General features: G+C 41.2%; 2 protein-coding genes across 16 annotated transcripts in view; one reads left to right on the top strand and one right to left on the bottom strand.

Moving 5' to 3' along the window:
• Positions 1 to 14,665, bottom strand: part of CTNNA3 (catenin alpha 3) — a 528,228-nt gene that overhangs the window by 27,870 nt on the left and 485,693 nt on the right. For 7 of the 8 annotated variants that reach the window (XR_014511016.1, XR_014511017.1, XR_014511018.1 and 4 more), the window contains one exon: positions 9,956 to 10,137. Coding sequence is in view for 5 of the 8 variants with exons in the window: in XM_083439958.1 (XP_083296084.1) it covers positions 9,956 to 10,137 (182 nt within the window). In the remaining 3 variants the exon portion in view is untranslated. Of the gene's footprint in view, positions 1 to 8,015; positions 8,154 to 9,955; positions 10,138 to 14,665 lie in introns of those variants that run through there. The other variant, XM_083439960.1, reaches the window with a different exon arrangement.
• The window catches only part of LOC310677313 (uncharacterized protein), a 728,781-nt gene that overhangs the window by 705,980 nt on the left and 8,136 nt on the right, over positions 1 to 14,665 (top strand). For 5 of the 8 annotated variants that reach the window (XR_014511054.1, XR_014511055.1, XR_014511057.1 and 2 more), the window contains one exon: positions 1,337 to 1,535. Coding sequence is in view for 4 of the 8 variants with exons in the window: in XM_083440144.1 (XP_083296270.1) it covers positions 1,337 to 1,410 (74 nt within the window). In the remaining 4 variants the exon portion in view is untranslated. Of the gene's footprint in view, positions 1 to 1,336; positions 1,583 to 14,665 lie in introns of all 8 variants that reach the window. The other 3 variants (XR_014511056.1, XM_083440141.1, XM_083440142.1) reach the window with 1 other exon arrangement.

Genomic DNA, 14,665 nt, shown 5'->3' with positions numbered 1-14,665 from the left:
GAGCCTTTATGAAAAAGGTGTCATCCCACCTTTTATTTAACCTGTTGGGTTGTTGTTGTTTAAGCCTTAGGATAGCTGGCTGCACTTCACTTCCCACAGCTAACTGTATAGAATTCAAAAATTAAAATTAATTCTTCCTGTGAGAAGGAGGAAGAGAACTGTTCCTGTGAGGAAAGCCCTTCCCTCCCTCTTGTCTGAAAATACTGAGCTCAACTTAGCTGCCTCAGAAGCCTGTAGGCAAGGGCAGTTTCAGTTTCATTAGGCATGCAAAAATGCCAGGGAGCGCTCTCTGCTCCACTTTGCTCAACTTCATTTGAGATATTGTGTTAACGAAAGCAAAATAGAAAGCAAACAAAATTAAGTTTTAATATTGTATCATAGCTGTCTGCCCTGAGGCTGAGATTCAAAGCTACATAGCAATTTAAAGCCAGAGGGGGCTGGGTAGAAGGAGAAGCGCACTGATTGGCCCCATGCTGGCCAAGTGACATTGCAGATCCATCACGCAAGAGTGTGACTCACACAGAGAAGCCAGGCCACAGGGCTTGGTTGGAGGATGCCACAACTCGGCCAATGCGCAGTCAGGAGAACTCTGGTGCGGTGGGAAAACAATTACTAAATGGGGCTGTTGCTCTGAGCTCATGTCTGCTGCTATTTCTAGGTTGTTTCCTCCAGGGTTTGCTTCCAAAATCATAACCCTCATGTTCTAAATCTTGTCTCTTTATTTTACTCCTCCCTCACTTTTACCTGGTTATGCTTTTATTTTGATCACATTTACTTTTGCTCTGCAGCTTCTAGTAATCTCCCTGTCTCAGTCTGTTTGTGGATAATTCTACCCCATAGTCTTTCCCCTTTCCAAGCTGCTGGGGTTAGCCTTCTTCTGTTGGGGTTCCCCTGGGTTCCCTATGAGTTGGAGTAAGTGGCACTTCTAAAAGGGGAGCACTGGTGCTCTTTCCGACATAACTTCTCTTTCTGCTCCCACATCCTGCTCCTCAGTGTGTGCTGCCTCCCTCACTAACCATCTTCCTTACTTATTTCTCTTGCTCTTTTACCCTGTTCCCAACCCTAACCCTGCGGAAAGCCATCTAATTAGACTTTAATTTGATTTTGACCTGTTTTTAGGAGGTAATTTAATTATTGTTTGATTTTATACCAATGTTATATACATGTTAGCCGCCCTGAGCCAGACTTTGGCTGGGGAGGGCGGGATTAAAAAAAAAAGTTTATTATTATTATTGTTATTATTCTTTAGTACTCATAAAGGATAAGGCTATCAATACCTATGCTCTACCTCCACTATCGGAGGCAGTATGCACTCAGCTTTGACTTCTTCCCACAGGCATTTCGCCAGTCACTGAGGACATTTGCTCTTGTGTTGATGATGCCTGCTTGAAGGGGAGGAACAGGCCATAGTGACCTCATGCTGATGTCGCCCACCTGGATGGGAGAGAAACTGGCTAGCATGCCCCTTGCCCCATCCATCTGAAGGAGAGAGAGAAAAGACTGCTCTTCATGCCCACGTGTTGCCAGCCAGAAAGGTACCTTTGTGCCCTGGACCATACTTCACTATCCCAGCCTCACAAATGCAAGTATAATTTATATTGTTATTTATTATTATATTCCACCATCCCTCCAAGGAGCTCAATGCAGCACATGTGATCTTTCCCCTCCCATTTTGTTTCCTCACAACAACCCTGTGAGGTAGGTTAACCTGAGGCAGTGACTGGCCCAAATCCTGGCAGTGACCTTCATGGCTGAGTGGGGATTTGAACCCTGGCTTCTCAGGTTTCAGAGCTTTAAATGTATGGCGTGGCTTTAACTGAAGTGTTGTGGTTGCTCATTGTAGTTGTGAAGCTCTTCATAGCTTCCTGGCCTTGCCACATTTCTCCTGCCCTTAAAGTTAAGCCTTCTAGCTCTCTGCAGCTTCCTAGCACCACATTTTCTGGAATGCTCATGGGAGCAAGAGTGCATCGTAAAAGCTTTATCCAACCCTCATTAATTGCCAAATAAAGATGGGGGGGGGGAGTACCAGCTCTACTGAAAAATACAGAAAGTGATTATTATCTTCAATTGTGATACTGCAGGGGGTGTGAATATTGTAAGTGGGTTGCTGAGTTCTGAACTTAATCTTTTTGGCTTTTAAGATCATTTTGTGGCTTTTCAATGTAAAACCCAGTATCAAAACTGCTTGTGCAATTTGCAAGAGACTTGGATATATGCTGTTACGTTTATTTATTTAGAATTAGATTTAATCCTTTGCATGCAAGTAAATTCTCTCAGCTGTCAAACTCAGCTCTAATAATAAGTTGGCTAAAGGAATGACAAGCCCAATCTGTTCAGCAAGAATTACAAAATTCTTTTCTGTGGTCTCTAGTCAGCCACAGAAAAATAAGATTATGTGAATCAGCTTCCAGTGTCATAGAGGCACAAACAAACCCTGACATGGTATATTGATGTGTTTTGCAAATAATGCTAAAATAACATCAGCAACAAAATAATGTCAGTAAAGACAGATACCTAGGAAGCATAATTTTGCTAGAATAGAGCAAGAACAGCCTATGATCAAGTAAGTCATCTACTCCTGTACTGAAAGAATATCCAACAGGTGACTTTCTGCCTTCTTTTTAATAGCTAAGAGCACAAGTCAGCCCAGCACTTTGAAGTCCCACATATTTTAATGAGATAATTTAAATTCTACTCTTTAAATCTCTTGGATTGAAATCTGGGGGCCTTAATGGTGCACAGCTTTGGGCTGGACCATAACTTACGCTAGTTTCAATACTGCACACACTACCTGCCTATTTATCTATCTATCTAATTATAAGAAACAACTATCATTATATACAACCAATGTATACAGCCAACAAGAACACTAGTTTTCCTCTTTCCTTTTGCTTTATGGGGGGAAGTGCAGGTTTTGCAAGCTACAGCTTCGCTTTAATCAGCAGCTACTCTCTGGTGCCCATCGTTGCTTCTGCCAATAATGCACCCTTGGAACAACACTAATTCCAAGATTGCACTGTGATTGTTGCCATTGGTGCTAATAGCACCTGCTGAACCGTCAGTTTTATACTTTGAAACAGGGATGGGGAACATGTGGCCCTCGTGATGTTGTGATCCCACATCTTCTAGAGGGCCATGGGTTCCCAGGCCATATTATCAAACTAGACTCATTTCCAAGGGTGTGGATACCACCTACAGCATATAGGCATAAATCTGTTCTGAAAGAGCAAGTTCAGTTTAGAACTGAGCTCAAACAAAAAAAGCACAATTTGGATGAGTGTCAGAATTATGTTTAAACCCCGCTGCAAGAACAAGTTCCAAAACTTCCTAAAATACTTCCCTCGTTCATAAATCCACAGTTAGCAACTGAAATGGAACAAAATAAAAACAAATAAATTGCAGGATAGGTAATGTAATTAACTGCACAGTGAAGGAGTCGCGTGAATTTGCATTTGATATGTTCTTGGAACATCTGTTATGCAATAGTGACAGGTGTTTATTAATATGGATGTCTAATCACATTTCTAGGTCGCTAATGCCTCAGTAACTCATCTTTCAAATATGTATATCTTTCATTATACCTTACAATCACTTATCAAAATATTTTACATTTATCTTTTGCACATGACTACTTCTGACCTATCAGGAAAATGTGTTTCTTTTGAAGGTTAATGCACTGTTTTAATTTAATCATTTGATATGACAAAATTTAATAATATAGATAAAGGGTACCATACATTAGTTCTGCTTGTGTCCATAGAGCCCAGCGGCTAGAGGGGTTTCCTATGCTCAGTGATTAATATTCTTGTCTGCATTGTGGTGTAGTAGTTAGAATTGTAGGCTAGGAGCTGGGATACCGGGTTTCAAATCTTCACTTGACCATGAAGCTCATTGTGTGGGTGACCTTGGATCACCCACCTAATCTATGTCATAAGGAGGCAGAGAACCATGTACGTTACCTTGAACTCTTTGGAAGAAAGGTGGGGTATAAATGAAATTATCATCATAAGCAGCCCCAGAAACTTTAGATAGCACCATGTAGGGGGTAGTGTGAATTGACAAATAAATTTGCATAACAACTGACAGTTGTGCACATTCATATGAAGAATGTGTACAAACTTAAAGTATCATAAGACAATTTACTCAATACTCAGCCAAGATGGATAAACCCCAACTAATGCAAATTTATCTGAAATGTTTTGTATGTTGCCTGTGTAATATGAATAGCCTCCACATCAATTTTAGACTTTTCCCAGGCAATATGCAAAATGCCTAGGCAGAGAAAATGCACAAAATCCCCTGTGCTGTGCTGTTACACATTCTCCATTTCTTTGTGTCAATGTACACATTCTCTGTTGAATTTGTACATGCAACCAATACTTGTGTGGAGAATTGCTCGCACAGCTGAGGCACATCCATGTGCACACACACCACTGAACCCTATGAACATACAGGAATATTATGCTACACAGAGGCATAGTGCAGGCATAAGGTGTTTCCAAAAGATGGGTTTTAAAAAAAAAAAACAAACAAAAAAAAACTTTACTACTTGAGACCCATCAAGTTTAGGCATTATTGTGGGATTCTAGGTGCTTGATAAATTCCACCCCTGCCCCCAATCTCTGCCTTGTTGGGCAAACAGCAAAGGCCTACTAATTCTCCGGCAGGCAACAATCTGGTGGGCTGTGTTTAGCTTGGTGCATGACAACAAGTTGTGCAGGCAGGCTCGCTTTAGAATATAAATAATAGATGATGCTATTTGGTATGCAAAAAAAATCAATTTAAAATAAATGTACTGTATCTGAAACAAAATATGCCAGAATTCATTTAGTGGAACTACATACAGATGGCCTCCCTGTCCTTAATAAATTATCAGGGCACAGATCCAAAGAAGTGATTTGCGCGGACAGCCTGTGCCTTGTATCACGCCGCAGTTCCCATAGCCAAAGAGGTTGGCTGCTTATCTCTCCAGCTGTGGAAACCACTCTTTGTGGCTCCATAAGTTTTAATTCAAAATCCTCATACTCTTTAGCTTTACTCCTCAGTTACGTTCTGGGACTTTATGGCAAACCCCATTGAAAAAGTAGTAAGTTCACCCTTGCTGTGCTCTTTGGTCATCTTGACATCTCTGTGTAGGACAGAGTGCTGATTATTTCTACCTCTTACTCTGATGCCCTGTCAAACAACTCTGACCCCATGCACTGGCACGAGGAATCCTGCTGCAATATGACACAATGGAGCCAGCGCACTGCAAACAGCATTTGATGCTCCTCTTTGGGAATTCAAATATATTTTCAATCATCCAGACCTTTTCAGGGAAAGGCAGACACCAGAGAGTGAATATACACACCAATGTCATCGTATTCAATTGTCTCCTTCAATTCACATGTGCTTTTTAATTTTAAATCATTATTTTTTTAATAAAATAAATGATAGAATTTAGATCTAAATTCTTTTAATTTAGAAAAGAAATCTAACAAGTCATGAGGTGGTGGAAGACTTTGTCCAACAGGTTATACTATAGTAGGGTCAACTCCCAACTATAATTCACAGCATCTATTTCCAGTGTTTAGCTACTGCTAAACATTGTGCAAAAATGCAACTCCCATTAGCCAATGGCCAGGAATAATGGGAGTTGTAATTCAGCAAACATCTGGAGGGCAAAAAGTTATCCACTGGTGCATAAGGGGATTCCAAGAATGACAGACGTAAACCCCCCCCCAAAAAAAACCCACCCACAATCCTACACAGCAGCATTCCACACTGCAACATTTTGTTGCAGGTCAGTAGTTCAAAAAGATAAGATATACAGAAGGTATATTTCTTAGGTCAGGTAGTACTACTACTACTATTAAACTGATACACATTAAATCTAACAGACACAGGGATCTGGAGCAATGTAGAGAACACAGTTTTTTGTATTAGGGATAGTTGGAGGAGGGAAAAAATTGCCCAACAGTTCCTGTCCACTCATTATTTCTACTTCTATTTACACATCTATTTACACATTTATTTACACATTTATTCCCACTAGGATTAGAACACAGATGTTGTAAGTGACCAGTTTAAATAGCCAGCAATCATTTAGATGATGTCTGGACCATTCAATATGATGAAATGTAAAGGCAAGATAGACACAAAACATTTTCTGTCCCTGTGAGAAACAATCAACCAAACAACTGCCTCGTGAAAAGGTCACACATTCCCCATTTTGTTTTATGGGAACAATGTTGTAATGGACAGCTGCTCTAGGGCCACCTAGGCAGAAGACTTCAATCAAATAAAAAGAGACTTTAGAGCCACTAAATTAAGAAGGAATGGGTTTCTGTCGTTGGAACACTGTTCTGCACTAACACTATCAAAATAACTCAGCCAGCATCTCTCAAGTGAGGGAAACTATCCGCCTATTGTATCCCCCAGCAGCCTTATAAAAACAACAACAATGCTCATCAAGATAACAGTCCATTATCAGGATAATCTCACCCATGATGTACAATAGCAAGGGCGAATCTGTAGTCTTCCAGCTCGCATGAGCACCAGCAACATCTGGAAGGCCACAGGTTCCCCATCCCTGTTGTAGAGAGCATTTTTAGATTAAATTTCCTCCCCACTTTCCTTTCCCCTCAGCTCTGTTTGAAATTATGTTTAATACTCAGCTAAGGTAGAACTGATATATTTCCCAAAGAGGCAAAAGCACTGGTTATGGGCATAGGTAAATATATTAAAAAGATAAGCAAATTTAGGAAGTAGGCTACTTTGAAAACACTTGGGCATACTGTAATCATGCATAGGATTGTACTGTTAAACATAGCCTTTGCCTAGCATTAAAAATGAAAGAACTAAAAGAAATGAGAGAGAAATGTAGGCACTGATTGTATTGTTAATTGGCTACTCTCTTTGTTCTTGTACTTTATTCATCTGTAGGACATCAAACATCTCCTGACAACACCTGACATCCCTAGTGGCATAATTTTGTTTGGAAGCTAAGGTCAAACCAGTATATTTACATAAGTGAACCTAAGCAAATTGACATTCTCAATCCTGTTTATCAAGATGCAAACCAAATAATCCCTTGTTCTATTTACTTGTTTGCTTTGTACATAACATTTATTTCAATTATGCATGTTAAACTGAGATCATGAATAGAAATAGAAAGTATGAAACTAGGTTAGGGTGTCCCCACACCAGCTTAGCAGGTTTTGTGGTTGGACATCAGATGTTTCACCAACAACACCTGTTTCAATTCATGAAAGATTTAACACAAGAGGGAGGTTAGGATACTTTCAAGAATGGAGAACCAGGGGTTTAATTTCATACCACAATTAGACCCATCTTCAAACATATGAAAAACAAAACAGAATGCAATGTAGACCTCTTCCATTTCACTTTATCCAGAGGAGAACCTACCTGAATAGGTTAGAACAGAACCAAAGAACTGTTTTTGAAACATTAATAAAGAAAGAGGGAGGGATAGCTCTTCACTAATATTTATAAAATAGTAGTTCAGCAAAACAAATGCAATTCCTCTGCAATGTAAAAAGAACAGGCAAAGGATGTCCAACCAGAAATTCCATAATAAGTTTGCCAATTAGAATAATAAAATCATAGAATTGTATAGTTGGAAGAGACCCTGAGAGTCATCTAATCCAAGCCCCTGCAAGCCAGGTTACATTCTGAGCTTTGGCCTGCCTGACCTTCCTACAACTGTAGGCTACTTCGTGATTTCTACTTTGTTCCATTTCTTACACATTCCCTTCTTTCTTCTCAGCTCATCTATATGTTCCTTATGCAGGCACACCGTTTTTCTTAGGTGCTTCTCACTCTTCTTTCTTTCTTGTTGGAATTGTGTGGATTCAGTATTTCACCTTTAAGAAACTCCCGTCCATCTCAGACGTCCATTCTCTTTGGGTATTTCGGACAAAGGGACCTCACCCAATAGTTCTGTAAGCTTCATTTCTGAAATCAGTCTTCTTAAAGTCTAGAGTGCGTGCGCAACTGTACTTAATTTTACCTTGCCGGTGTATAATGAATCCCAAGAGGACGTGATCACTTCCTCCCAAGATTTCCTGTACTTCCACTTTATAAATTAGTTTCTTCTTGTAGGTGAGGACCAGATCCAAGAGAGATTACCCCCTTGATGCTTCTTCCACATTCTGTGAAATGAAGAAGGCAATTGAGGAATTTGTTGGACCTTACATTCTTGCCGAGTGTCAACAGATAGTCAGGGTAATTTAAGTCCCCTATGACTACTATATCTTTCCTTTTTGAATGTTTGGTAATCTTGCACCACTCAGATTGGGGTGGTGTACAACAGTATAAAGGCTCATTTCAACTATATTTTTAAATTCCCCAATAGCCATGCAGGTTATATCTTCAAGAGGGAAGACTTTGACTTCTTTGTTTTGGTTTATAGCTCTAAAAATTTTTTATCCAAGTATACAAAGTGTGCATCAAACTAATGCATTTTCTCAATCCTGTGTGATCCAGATGGTACATCCACTAGGGAATTCTCTTCTTGCTCCGTTTCATACCTGCTGCTTTCGGAATTCCACTCTTCTGGACTGCAGCCCCCAACACTACTCTACCATCTGCCTTCACCATTGACATGATTGTACACTGTTTAGGGAAGCTTTTAATGTTTGATGTATCATAGTATTTTAATATTCTTTTGGAAGCCGCCCAGAGTGGCTGGGGAAGCCCAGCCAGATGGGCGGGGTATAAATTATTATTATTATTATTATTATTATTATTAGCTTCTGTTTATTTTCCTGAGAATAATCCATATGGCTTATGCAGAATAAAGTGAACAAGCTTTTATTTTCTTGGTCCAGCTTACTTATGAAAGTCACAATTTAAATGAAAAGTATATTACTAAGTTACTTGCACAATTCTCATTGACGTCAATGGAACTTTTTAACCAATTTAGCTGGAGCCGACCTCGTATGTCCAACTAAAAGATTATATTTATATATTTCTCCATTGATTGGGAGTACTTGATTTGCAGGTTCCCTTGTAAGGACCTGTTAATATGGATCAGAGAGAGCAGGTAGTAAAAGTTTTTGCAGGCATTTATTTAATCCTATGTATAAGAGGCCAGGAGGGACGCGGGTGGCACTGTGGTCTAAATCACTGAGCCTAGCTTGCTGATCAGAAGCTCGGCAGTTTGAATCCCGCAACTGGGTGAGCTCCCGTTGCTCGGTCCCTGCTCCTGCCAACCTTTTTATCCAAAAGTTGACTAAATGGTAATAAAATGCCTGCAAAGGTGTAGTTTGCAAAAATGGATACTGGATGCACTCTGACCAGTAGACCCAACCCTGAAAGCATTATGGAAAATTCCAGTATTTCAGACATAAGTACAGAAACACAAATGCTGCATTACACCACCAATTTAAATTCCTATAACATTCCCAGAGGACACTGGGAATTGTTGTTATCTAGGAGGGATCCCTGGATCTACTCCCTCTCCATATCATCATATCCATGATTCTTTGATGAAGCTGTGACATTTAAAGTAGTAAAACCATGTAAATTTCTAGCATAGATAGGCCCAAAGTTCACAATGAAGAACAAATGCTGTACACATTCAAGAGCTTTTCTGTTTTTATCTGAGTAATTTCATAACCACAGGACTTCAATCCCATTAGGTCACTTTACTGTTTAACAGTGCTAAAAGGATCAACGAGAGAAAATAACCTCAAGTAAAATCAAAGGAAAACAAAAAGGACAAAGATAAACATCACTTTTTCTCCCCTAAAGGCAAGCACAGCATGATGGTTTAAACGGCTTGGCATTTCAGTATTTCACACTGAATACTTCAATTTTCAGTTTTATTAGTTGTGACACTCACTTGTCATCTGTCATTATAAACTCTTTTGTGTTTTCCACTCTGAACGTGACAATTGCTTCTAGCTCTATGTATGCATGTATGTATGTATTTTAAAACCTGCATAATTACCTTGTGAAGTCTGTCATCTCCATCATAATCACACACATCCGTTTAGCCAGAACGATGATGTCATTGCTGGTATCATCCCATATTTCAATCTCTGCATCAAGTCTACTCTTGACTTTCTTAAAGTCAGCCACTTGCTCAGCTATCTTTTCTTTCTCTGCCTCTGGCAACTGAGTCATCTTTGCCTGCAAGGTAAGATAATTTGATTTGCAAAACATCTGCCTTTGTCAGAGGGTGTCCTTTTGTGGATGCAAATGGACATTAACAAATGACTGCTCTGAATAAGATGTCATTTTGAAACAACAGCTGAGATCTGATGCCTGCATCTTTGGGCTATGTATTTGTCCAAGGATTGGCTGGTCCTGCACTGGATACTTAGAAAAGTCAAAACTGCACCACTGTGTGTTCTGTGCACAGATTGTAATAAATAAACATGTCACACCCAGACAACCAGGGTCCCTTTTAGTGGGACAGGCCACCCAGTAACAGAGATAAAGGGCAGTTTAAGTGTAGCACTTTCCTCTTCACCAAAGGAATTAATAGCAACTATTTACCCATATGGCGGGACACAGGTGGCACTGTGGGTTAAACCACAGAGCCTAGGACTTGCCGATCAGAAAGTCGGCGGTTCGAATTCCCGCGACGAGGTGAGCTCCCGTTGCTCCTGCCCATCTAGCAGTTCGAAAGGTACCGCTCCAGGGGGAAGGTAAACGGTGTTTCCATGCGCTGCTCTGGTTTCCCAGAAGCGGCTTTGTCATGCTGGCCACATGACCCAGAAGCTGCCTGCAGACAAACGCCGGCTCCCTCGGCCAGTAAAGCAAGATGAGCATGCAACCCCAGAGTTGTCCACGACTGGACTGAATGGTCAGGGGTCCCTTCACCTTTACCTACCTATATAGAAGGAAGTAAAGAGATATCCTCAGGGCAAATCATCACAGTGGGGCAGAAATACCATCCCTGATGAAAGGCAAGTGTTTTGGATTGATACTAGGGAATGTATCAGTTGCAAAGATGGGTACTGCTCTTCAGTATCACAACAATTTTAAATTACTGATATTGTCATACTGTGATCCAAGCATATTCTTCATTTAAATATGTTCATATATTACTGTATTGTGTAGTTTGGGCCATTTGTTTTGACTCCACCATCTTACCCAGGATAACTCATTATTAAGCTGCTTGTATACATATTATATAGTACAAATACATGTATATTGACAGCTTAATACAAATGGAGGATAAAGTACTAGGTATTTTATTTTGGGGTGGGTGGGTGTGTTTTGTGGTGTGCTCCCCATCCCTTCAATGTGAAAGGCTCATCATACAATCCTAGAATAGACAAGGGAATGATTAGCTGAATACTCCTGTGCGGCCTCAGGCTTGGATGGGCCCTCTGCTTACTACTTTCTGTGGGTTACCTGCCAGCACAGATCACCCCTTGCTGTCATTTGGGCCCACTGTCTGTAGTGGTATTCCTAGAGCTGCTGCCAACCACTTCCTCCTCCTCGGGACTAGCAGGATTAGCTAGAAACAGTGGCACTGTAATTGCTGGAAAGAATTCAAGCAGCTGCCATGCCCCATAATCCAATGCCTGACAGTGGGTATTCCTTGCATTGTGGAGCATAGAATATGGCAACCATATGGGTATTTTTCAGACAATCACAGGACCTCTGCCACCACCCAGAGGAGGTGGAGACTGGTGGCGAGGTTTCAGCAGGCAAAGCATCAGCCCCCAAGAGCCCTACCGTGGCACCTGGACCCCAGTTGTTTCCCAACCATACCAAGTGCTGACACCAGGCCTGGGTGCAGCAGTGACTAGATCAGATCCACAGTCTCTGCAGTAACTGACAAGCAGGATTACCTGAATTCAGATGCACTTTAAGCATATCACTTCTATAAAGAAAAAAAAATCAGTTTCTCTCCCAAAGGCATGAAATACGGATAAACTGTTTAGTCATTTTCAATGCCCATGTTCTATTCTTCCTTCTACTTACATGCTTTAATTTCCAGGAATTGTCTAGAAGCGTGTATTTAGTGTTTGTTTTAATGATGGCCAGCCTCTTTCCAGCTGTCAATGATTATGCCATCTGCCTTGCCAAAAGGCGCTCTGAATAAATGCTTGAGGAGAAGAGAAACTGCTCTGGTATTGGAATAGAAATCTGCTAATCTGTGAATTGTTATCTATATCTGTAGATATATATTCCTAAACTAATCTGACATGCTTAGAAAAATGTATTTACAGATTTATATAACCATTTACTTGGTCGCCACAAGGAACATTTTTTAAAAACTAAAGAGAACAAAAAGAAATGTGTAAGAATAACACAACTGAAAACAACCCTTTTCCTACTGTGCTTGTCATTTTCAGAATGAGAGGACAGCTTATGTGGATTGAAAGAGAAAACACGTTTAGACTGAACTGTGACTAAATTCTAGTTACATTGGATAAATTATTTTAAACCTTGCAGATCGTGGAGAAGCAAATATAGCCTCCCTTCAGTTTTAGAATTCCATCCAACTGCATGAGAAAATGTTGATTATCCCATACATTGGGGGACCTTTATAGGGTTCTTGATCTTTCCTGGCACAACAAGGTAGTGAAACATTCCAAATCTTAACAGAGGACATATTTAGAAGCAAGTTTCTCTAGGTCATTCATTCTACCTTCCTTAGTAGCACAGTGCTATGCTGCTCATAAATCATACAGAATAATCAGCCTGTAGGCATGGATCTCTGTGGGAATATTCTCTGATGGCTAAGGACTTTTCATATTTAAGGGGAACAATATTTAAAAGTATTCAGCTGAAACAGAAACCAAAGCTGACTCATGGCTGCATTCAACTAAATTTTAAAATTCAAACCAGAAATGCAGTTCTCTATCTTACTTTACATGCTTGAAAGGCTCCTCCTCCTCTTTTCCTTGCTGCCTTTTAATAATGAAAAATGCATGATGTAATAATATTGTGTTGCTAGTGTCCCTGCCTCTACAGCAGTTTGCTGTTTGCTTACCGGCCAGAGAAACTTAAGTCACATAGAAATAGCCTCCTGATACTGTCTCAGACCATTTGTCCATCTTGTGCAATATTATCTTCACTGATTGATTGTAGCTCTCCAGCATTTGAGACAGGAGACTTTCCCCAGTTCTGCCTGGAGATGCCAGGACCTAAAACTGGGACTTTTTGCATCGAAAGCATCTGCTGTACTACTCAATCAATCACATGTTTGCTGTACTCCCAATCAATGACATGTTTTGCATTACTAAATGATACCAGGTAGTGCCACTGTTTAGAGCAAAAGCCATGTATTCTGGTGTGACACACATCAACAAGTACGTACAGTGGTACACCTCAGGTTAGAAACACTTTGGGTTACAGACTCTGCTAACCCAGAAGTAATACCTCGGGTTAAGAACTTTGCCTCAGGATGAGAACAGAAATCATGTGGCAGCGGCAGCAGAAGGCCCCATTAGCTAAAGTGGTACCTCAGGTTAAGAAAGGTTTCAGGTTAAGAACGGACCTCCAGAACGAATTAAGTTTGTAACCAGAGGTACCACTCTATTATAATAGGTGAAGTGGGGGTATATTCCACAGGAAAGCGAAGGGAAACAGATTGTTCTTCACTTAACTTGGGGTGTTGCACTTGTGTGGATCTCTCACATATTTGGGTAGGTGTCAGTAAAGGTAAAGGGACCCCTGACCATTAGGTCCAGTCGTGGCTGACTCTGGGGTTGCAGCGCTCATCTTTATTGGCCGAGGGAGCCGGCGTACAGCTTCCGGGTCATGTGGCCATCATGACTAAGCCGCTTCTGGCGAACCAGAGCAGTGCACGGAAACGCCGTTTACCTTCCTGCCAGAGTGGTACCTATTTATCTACTAGCATGTATGATGTGCTTTCGAACTGCTAGGTTGGCAGGAGCAGGACCGACCAATGGGAGCTCACCCCATTGCAGGGATTCGAACCGCCGATCTTCTGATCTGCAAGCCCTTGGCTCTGTGGTTTAACCCACAGCGCCACCCACGTTCCCAGTGGCAGTAGGTCCCCTTTAAAGCAATAGATTTCAGCTTCATAAACTGGCACAAAGAAAGTGGGTGTGTTACAATAAATAGCAATGGCTAAATAGAGCTGTCTTTTTCAGGTAGGTTGTTACCCTGCGCTGTGGTATCGACACAGTTGCAAGTCTCTCTCTGCTTCTGGTAGGTGCCATCAGGAGGAGGTCACAATGGCCAACTACTACAGCATAATGGAAGAGCAAAGCTCTCTTCTGATATTATCAGCAACACCAAGGGTCTCTCTGCCTGAAGGAGACAAGTTGGCCATTCTGGTGACCTTATGATGCCACCTGCCTGAAGATGAGTGGCTGGCCATTGTGACCACCTTCTGATGCCACTTGCCTGAAGGAGTGAGGCTGAAAAGGAGAGTTTCTCCATTGTGACCTAATGCTAGAGCCGCCCCACCCATCAGGCAGTGTGAATAAGCACCAGAGGAGGCACCCTGCTTGTCCCGTCACTTTCAGCACATAGAGTTGCTATTCATCTTTCTTTCCCCTTGAGCGAAAAGGTAAGTGGCAAAACTTTCTTTTGGCCACCCCTCTTGTCAAGTTCCACGAGGGAGGGCATTCTGGCACATGGTGGAAATGTGGGGCAGCACATTCCCATTTGACATCACCTCTGCCTAATACTGATGCTGCCTGCCAGAAGACTGACTAGCGTGTAC

This window comes from Podarcis tiliguerta (genome assembly GCF_965153285.1).
Source record: "Podarcis tiliguerta genome assembly, chromosome: 5".
Taxonomy (NCBI): Eukaryota; Metazoa; Chordata; class Lepidosauria; order Squamata; family Lacertidae; genus Podarcis; species Podarcis tiliguerta.
This window is presented reverse-complemented; position numbering and strand designations above follow the sequence as displayed.